Genomic DNA, 8,901 nt, shown 5'->3' with positions numbered 1-8,901 from the left:
GCTTCCCCTTCTTTATGGAAGTCTCCTAAGGTGACCTCCTCCCCCATCTCCCACATTTCCTTATAGTTGTGTCAACCTGATTGATTGTTACTAGTGCTTGAGGCTAGCATGGGATGGTCTGATTGACCTTTCGATCGTTTAAAGGCTGTTACACTGGATAATAAAGTTAGATCTACACCTTTGAGTCTGGTCTCAGGAGTCTGACTCCCGAGATTCTGCACGGGCTCCGTAGCCACTCACCCCCCTTCCTCTCGGTTGCTGATCCCCACAGAAAAAAAAAAATTCTCCATATTTTTCAGATGTGTTTTGTTTCATAAAATTAAACATAGACATGTTATACATTTTGATTTTGTTATGCATTGTGATTACTTTTCTGAAGCCATCTACATTAATTAATGTTCTATGTTCCTCAGAGTAAGTGGGTTCTAAGTTTAAATTTTCATATCAAGAACACATATGGTCTTTAGTCATATTACAAATATCTGAGGATATATATGGATAGATATCATGGACATATGAAAAATAGATTCTGTGTAATAAAATGTCTGCAGACCATATGGTAAGGTCATCTAGTGAGATAGAGAAAGGCATCCCAACTTTGAACATTGAGGTTCTACTTGCAAATTTTTTCTCCTTGTCTCCTCTGAGACCCTGTACTTATTACTGGAATGTTCCTTTGATATTTATTTACTTAAGTCATTGCCCAAATGCAATTGATATAATTATAAATTACAACAATTATGTACGTTGTAAATGGGGCTTTGGCGGTACACACCTTTAATCCCGTGACTCAGGAGGCAGAGGCAAATGGATCTTTTTGAGTTGAAGAGAGCCTAGTCTACAGAGTGAATTCCAGGACAGCCAGGGCTACATAGAGAAACCCTGTCTTGAAAAACCAAAATTCCTTCTTCTTCTTCTTCTTCTTCTTCTTCTTCTTCTTCTTCTTCTTCTTCTTCTTCTTCTTCTTCTTCCTCCTCCTCCTCCTCCTCCTCCTCCTCCTCCTCCTCCTCCTCCTCTTCTTTTGGAAAACACTAACTGGCAGATGACACAGGTACAGCAGGAGGGCCTGGAGGAGATCCGGAGGCTGCTTCTTTGGAGGATTCTGCAAAAGTCTTAGTGGCCATGGTTGTGGCCGAGGCCATGTGGCTCATAGAGGTAAAGCCAAAGACAAGAAGTGGATCCCTGTCACCAAGCTGCACAGCCTGGTTAAGGACATGAAGATAAAGTCCTTGGAGGAGACCTACCTGTTCTTCCTGCCCATTAAGGAAGGAATCTGAGATTATCGACTTTTTCCTGGGAGCATCCCTAAAGGATGAGGTTATAAAAACCATGTCAGTGCAGAAGCAGACACGGGCTGGCCAGTGGACCAGGTTCATGGCTTTTGTCACTATTGGGGACTAAAATGGTCATGTTGGTCTTGGTGTTAAGTGCCCCAGGAGGTAGCCACTGCCATCTGAAAGGCCCTCGTGCTGAGAAGCTACAGGGGAATAAGATTGGCAAGCCCCACACTGTTCTGTGCAAGGTGACAGGACTCTGTTTTGGTACATCTCATCCCTATGCCCAGAGGCACTGGCATCGTCTCTGCTCCTGGGCTCAAGAAGCTACTGATGATGGCTGGTATTGATGACTGTTACACATCAGCCAGGGGCTGCACTGCCACCCTGGGCAACTTTGCCAAGGCCACCTTTGATGCCATCTCAAAACCTTCCTGACCCCCGACATCTGGAAAGAGACTGTGTTCACCAAGTCTCCTTATCTGGAATTTATTAATCATATTGTAAAAACCCACAACAGAGTCTCTGTACAGAGGATTCAGGCTCCAGCTCTGCCTACCACATAAAGATTTTTATGCAAGAAAAATAAAGTGAATTAAGTCTGTTAAAAAAAATAGAAATGCCTAAATAAATAATGTGAATTTTAAATGAGATAACACTTTGCCTGCTTTCTTTCACATTGCCACAAAAATTGTATGTGTGCATGTGTGTGCATATAATTATGTACATATATACAATGAACTTGTGGAACCAAAATTAATGATAGAATAGTATTTACAATAAATAAAATGTGAAATAAATGTCAATTAATAATATGTAGAGGCCTTCTATAGTACTATCCAGAAAAATCTTAATATAGAAATGAAAAGAGAACAAAAAAATGAGGTAATATACTGGGTTAGGGATTAGAAGAATTTAATATTAATATATTTTTTCCAAACCGACACATAGTTTGCATGAAATTCCTGTCAAAAATGAAGATTTTTTTTATATATATTGACAATATTTTCCAAAATATGTGAAAGTGATACAACAATAGAATAATAATAGAATCTGGGGGAAAGAAGAGCAAACTGAGAGAAAATATTCTACTTAATGAGCAGTGATTACTGCTGTGGTATTGATAAGTGACTAAACATAGAACATAAAGAAATTTTTGACAAAAGTGCAAAATCAATTCAATAGATAGAAAGTATCTTTAAACAAACTGTGTTGTGGTGATTGGATATATATATATATATATATATATATATATATATATATATATATATAGCTTGAACTTTCACCCCCCCAAAACAAGTCTCAAGCTAAACTTCATACCTCAAGTGAAACGAGAGGCTGTGCAGGGCGTTCAGTGGCATAGTGCTTGTTTGGTGCTATGATCTGAATGGAAAATTTTCCCCATAGGTTTCTGTGTTAGAACGAACGCTAGGTCCCCGGTCAGTGGTTGTGTTGGGGAAGATTATGGAATTTAGGAGCTGGAATCTTGCTGGAGGAAATATATTGAGGAGGAGGGCTTTGAAGGTTTGTGACTTGGCCTTACTTCCTTTTTCCTGTCTGCTTCCTGTGTGCTTATGTAATAGTATCAGCTGGCTTCCTGCTCCTACTACTAGGCTTTCCTGCCTCGTACCATGTTGTGCTCACCATGATAGACTGTACCCTTTTGTAACCAGAAGCCCAAATAAACCCTTTCTCCCATAAGTTGCTTTTTGTCAGGGCATTTTATAACAACATAAAAGAAAATACTATACCTGACTTGCCTAAATGCTCTGGATTCGGTCCATGGCTCCAGAAAACAAGGAAAATCTTGTAAAAAAAAAAAAAAATCCTCAGAATTAAATGGATGAGAGACACTTACAATTAAAACTAGATTTACAGAAAATAAGAGAAGAAAGTCTAGCCAGGCATGGTGGCTCATGCCTGTAATCCCAGCACTCCAGGAGTCAGTGACAGGTGGATCTCTGTGAGTTCGCAGAAAGCCTGATCTACAAAGTGATTTCCAGGACAGCCAAGGACACAGAGAAATCCTGTCTTGAAAAACCAAAAAAAAAAAAAAAAAAAAAAAAGTGTTCATATCCCAGATATTGTTAAAGAACCCTTAGAAATTACATAAGACAGCCATCTTTTGATTACATTTGTTTGTTTGTTTGTTTGTTTGCATCACAGTCTTACTATGTAGCTGTAGCTAGCCTTAGATGTTCAATTCTCCAATCTCACCCTCCAGAAAACTGGAATTATAGACATGTACTACCATACTCAGAAAACTACACCGCTTTAAAAATTATCTACCAACTGGACTTCCGCAAGATTCAAATTTTTGCTTTGCAAAAGACTCCATTAAGAGAATAAAAAGAAAGGCCTGAAGACCTGGCTCAGCAGTTATGAGTGCTTGCTGCTCTTCCAGAGGATATAGGTTTGGTTCCCAGCACCCATGTAAACCATCTGTGACTACAACCTCAAGGGATCAGACACCCTTTTCCAGCACTCATGACCACCTTCACACACACACACACACACAAGTAAATATAAAAATAAAATAAAAAAATTTAATGAGATTAAGATAAACTATAACTGAGAAAAATGCAAACCACATATCTGACAAAGGACTCATGGCTAAACTAGGAAAGTCAATATTCAATTTTTAAATTAATTGACTTATTAATTTTGTATGTGTGTTTGAGTGTGTGGTATATGTGTACATTTGTGTGTAGGTACACAAATCCATGCACTCACAGAGGCCAAAGGAGGATGGATGTCAGGTGCATTCTGTTTTATTCCTAGTCAAAGCCTGTCACTGAACCTGAAGTTAGGCTCCCAGACAGAAAGACCCAGCAATCCTTATGTCTCCATCCTCACAACAGGAGTGCTTAGCAATATACAGCTTTTTACATGTATGCTAAGATTTTTTTGTTTGTTTTTCTCTGTGTAGCCCTGGCTTCCTGGACTCACTTTGTAGACCAGGCTGGCCAGAAAGTCACATTGATCCACTTGCTTCTGCCTCCCTGAGTGCTGGGATTACAGGAGTGCACCACTTTGCCCGAAATAAACTAGGAATTTTAACTCAGATCCTCATGTTTTTGCAGCAGTGCTCTCGGCAAGATCCAACATATTTTATAAAAGCAATAAAACAACCCAAATGGAAAACAGATATGAAGTATACGGAGACATTTTATTTATGGGTGTAAAATTTTCACACAAAACTATATTCAATATAGTTAACCATAGGCAAATGCACATTAAAACCATGGTGAGCTATTTCTATATACTACTGACTACAGATGCCGCTAAAGATTTGTTAATGGAATGTAAAGTGATTCAGCCACTGAAAGATCTGTAGCTTCTTGTAAAACTAACACACACCATAAGACCCAGAAATTGCACTGTTGTACATTTAGCTCAAAGAAAAGGTAATATGCTTACACACACGCAAATAAATGTTAAAGAAAATTAGAGGCTAGAAATGGCCCAGTGGTTTTTGACTGATGTGAGTTCAGTTCCCAGCACCCACACCAGGTGGCACACAACCACCTAGATAACTCCAGCTCCAGGTAGCACAATTCTCTCTTCTGGCATTCAAAAGCCAGCACGTATGTGGCACACAGAGAGACAAACCCACACACACATTGAGGTAAAGTTAGAAACACATGCCTTCTCAGGGACAAATATTTGGACAAGAAATAAGGAAAACGGGAGGACCCAAGGGTTTTATTAAAAAAAAAAATATGCCTATCTACAGTCATATCCTGCCCCTCAGACTCTCACCTCCTGGTTTCCCCTACCACTCCCAAGGAAGTAGCCTGTGAGCCTGGTTCAGTAAAACTTTTTTCTGCGTTTCAGTCTTTTGTCCTTCCTTGGTCAGTCAGTCCTTTGCCTGTCCTAGATAATGAACTCAGCTAACACCATGATATCCCTGTTACAGCATGAACAAACGTAAACAAAAAAATGAATGTTAAACGTTTATTTTTTTTTTAAAGAATGACTCAGGTAGATTTTTTATAAGATAAAGCAGATTCAAAAATGTGTATGCTCTCAGTTCTTGGCAAATGATGAAAACATGACCCTTTGATCGTGCAAGAATATAAAGATCATGCTAACAAAGCACCTGGGTCAGACTGAAAGAAGAATGAGGCAAAAGAGTGTAATTTAAAATATTTTCCACGTGCATATTTTCCTCTGAGAGCTGTGTGCTTGTGCTTAAAATGCTATATGAAAAGGTAACATAAAAACCTTAGTCGCTGTCTCAAGGTAATGAGGATTCAAAACTGATTACTTAACTTCAATAGCATTTGGATAATATTTCAATTTTCAATGATGCGTATAGATTGTTTCCATAATGAGTATGTATTATATCTCTGTATATGACAAAAATAAGTGAATTTATCAAGCAAAATATCCTATCAGGCTTCTTGTTTTAGCAATGTGGTAGATTGTGCTTCATTCGTTAAACAATTATTTATTGAGAATATAAAATGTACTAGGCATTGTTCTTCAGGCTGAAGATACAACAATGAATCAAACAGACAACCTTCCATGTCCCTAAAGAAGCCTCTAATCTCATATGGCAAAAAGAACATAACTGAAAAAAATAGTGGCAAGGAGGATCTATACGGCAGAATAAATTAGGAAATAATTTTGAGAATATCAAGAGATAGCCAACTGGAGAAGGGAGGTGGGCAGTAGCATATGAATCTAAAATTTATAGACTGGATCATGACTGGATATACAGACATGGAAGCAGATAATACATAAAATGGCACCTCAGACCTCCTTTCCCGAGTCTGATCACGTCCCACTGCAGACACTTTACAGATGAAGTGCTGAGGAAAAACAGGCAGCTGACAGGGGAGGTTGCTATGCAACAGATGAGGGAAGTCATCCAGCCTGGCAGAACTGATGTTGGCCCTTGGGGACTAAATGCTGCAGTCCTTCCTAGCATTAGCTTTCTTTCATATGCAGGCTTCACGCAGGAGCTGACGCCAGAATAAAATGGGAAGTGTGCTAAAACCTGCCTTGGATTTTGGAAACGTATGAGTTTGGTTTGAGTTACTTCGTATCTGTGTGTCGTTTTTTTTTTCTGCGTTTGTTCCTCCATCCTTGAACAAACCCTCTTTCTGTGGTTCCTATTTTGTGTAGTGAGTAAACCAGGCTCAGAGAAGTTCTTTCAACCTAACTATAGTCTCAGGCGCTCACGCAGCCAGGAACAGATAGACCAGACACTCGTCCTGGAATTCCAAAGCTCGGCCGAACTTTATTCTGCAAGCCCGGAGCAGACACGCACCTGGCTGTGCTGGCTGCTCCAGCAGGCCAATGGGGGCACATAGCGAATCTGAAGGGCTCCTGCTTATACTAGGCCTCCTAATGCACAAGCCTTGTTCACCTGGAACAAATACTGGGGAGAGGAAGGCTTGTCATTCCAATGGAGGATTAGAGAGTGCCTCGGTTCTCAGACCAGGACTAATATTATATAAATTTTACAAGTCAGGAAAACCCAGGCCTCATATAGATGTTTAACTCTATATGTGGCAGAGCTGGTCTGGAACTCGTGGCTTTTTCGGCTCCAGAGTGCTGGGATTACCAGTGTACACCACTGTGCTGTGCCAAATGTTGTCTTTTCTGTTTAATACTAGCTCAGTGCCTTGGCTCATTCAGTGGGTTTATGCTTTAGCTACCTGTTGTCCAAAATGGAGTTGTTGACCTAGAGGTGGAGTAAGAAAAAACGAAAAACAAATTCCAGGACAGATCCTGCTGCCCACGCTCTTCCCTTCTATCTCTGACCCACCCTCACGAAATGTTTCCATAGCAAAAACTGCAAAAAGAGCCAGAGAAGAGCTAATTTTTTGAGTCTAGTGAGAGGAAATCTAGAGATTCCCCTAGCTGACGCTTGCTTTGCTACCTACGGAATGTATTTTTCATGGCTTATAAGGTTTCTGCGTTGCAAAGTGGGTGAACTCAGCAGGGGGGCCTTGCATGTAGCTAAATGAGACCCCCCGCAGAGGCCTACCTAAGAGGCCCTAAGCAAGAGGTGGGCGGTAGTCTCTGACCTGGCTAGAGAGGCCTCGGGAAAAAGGGAGGGACTGAGTAGAGACGCATTGCGGATAAAGGTTGGGGGCTGGAGTGTTGGGCAAGGAGGTGGGACCAAAAGGCGCTGCGCATCTGTTGGAGGAGTGGGTGCATAGGAAGAAGGGGGAGGAACCTTTGTACACTGTCAACCTGGTTGGCGGTGGGATAGTGTGTTGGCAAAGAGGCGGGATCTCGTTCAAGTGTACATGCGCGACAAGGTCTCCAGGGCGAAGCTTTTGTTGGGAAAGCAAGCGGCACTCTTATTTGGACAGTTAGCTGTTGCGCATGCGCGGGCCTTCCTGAGGCGGTGGGTGGTATATTAGGCGAAGAGGCGGGGTCGCCCGAGCTGCCTCGCTGGCATTTTCTCCTGGACAAGGAAAGAGTGCGGCTGCTGAGAGCTGAGCACAGCTATCCTGATCCTCTGAATCGTGAAGAAGGGAAACAGCGAGGGGGTTGGGGTTGGGGCCTGAGGCAAGGTGAGATTAGCCCCCAGACTGGGCATCTGCCCCCTGGTGCGGCGCCCCTCCCCCATTCTTTTATCCTAATCCCTTTACCCTGGATTTAGAAACCCCTCCACTGCCTGAGCCCTGATTCATACCCGCTCCGACCCATTCTAATTTAGAACACCCCCCCTCCTCCCTTTCATTCTCTGAGTCTTTATCCAATTCCTTCACAGAATCCTCCGATTTCTGGACCTTGATCCGTTATACGATTCTTCTTAATTCAAAACCTTAATTAATTCAACTTTCCGGAAGCAAATCTCTCCGGCTAACCGCCCCCCGTCCCCGAAAACTACCGCATTCCTCAGGGTTCTTAATCTGATTTCTGAACTCAGATTTGAAGCTTTTCCGTGTCAGCTCCTGGACGTTTTACATTGTCCATCGGGACGCCCGTTTACTTTTCCCGCTCCGATTAGGCCCGTTTCTCCAGATACCCAGCACCTTCCCCGCCCCCAGAATCCAACCACACACGCACACACAATTCGGGCCTACGTATTTTCCTTCTGTAGTATAATGCCTAGTTCCTCTCCCACACCCCCATAGGCTCTGCTCTTGCCAGAGAGACAAGAGCTATGGCTCAGAAACCGGACGGTGGTGCAGGCCTCCATGACTTCCAGGTGAGAACCCCGCTACCCATTCCTCCATTTTCCCTACTGACAGATTACGCCCAGCCCTAGCCCCTGTGGCCGCGCAAATGGCAGGATCTGATTTTGCCCTTCCGGCCTAGACTCCGCTGGCTCTCAAATTTCTACCGTTTATCGAATGGGGGGAGGGGCGTCCCTTTTCAGCCATCGGTCCCTGCTTAGAGAGAGGGGAGACCCTGTTAGTCAGGGCAATCTGCCCAGAGAATGCGGGTAGGGTAAGGAACCATTTTTTTTTCCGTAACCCTGACGCGTGTAGAGCAGTCTGTCGCCCCATCCCCCAACCTCTTGCCTCCACCCTCCCTTTCTCTACGCCGCGAGACTCCCCCTCCACCCTCTCTGCTTATCCTTCTCAATTCCTCCCTCCTCCTCCTCCCTCCTCCTCCCTCCTCCTCCTCCTCCTCCTCCTCCTCCTCCTCCTCCTCC

The 8,901-nt window shown here is 42.8% G+C and overlaps 1 protein-coding gene across 1 annotated transcript in view; it reads left to right on the top strand.

Annotated features, from left to right (window-relative positions):
- The first annotated feature begins 7,593 nt into the window (after window positions 1-7,593).
- LOC129677372 (melanoma-associated antigen D1) overlaps window positions 7,594-8,901 on the top strand; it is a 7,277-nt gene continuing 5,969 nt past the window's right edge. Inside the window, exons 1-2 of the mRNA XM_055608026.1 lie at window positions 7,594-7,810; window positions 8,378-8,451. Of these exons, the coding sequence (XP_055464001.1) occupies window positions 8,407-8,451 (45 nt within the window). The 5' untranslated portion in view covers window positions 7,594-7,810; window positions 8,378-8,406. The remainder of the gene's footprint in view (window positions 7,811-8,377; window positions 8,452-8,901) is intronic.

This window comes from Psammomys obesus, unplaced genomic scaffold (assembly GCF_907164565.1).
Source record: "Psammomys obesus unplaced genomic scaffold, mPsaObe1.curated_primary_1811, whole genome shotgun sequence".
Lineage (NCBI taxonomy): Eukaryota > Metazoa > Chordata > Mammalia > Rodentia > Muridae > Psammomys > Psammomys obesus.
This window is presented reverse-complemented; position numbering and strand designations above follow the sequence as displayed.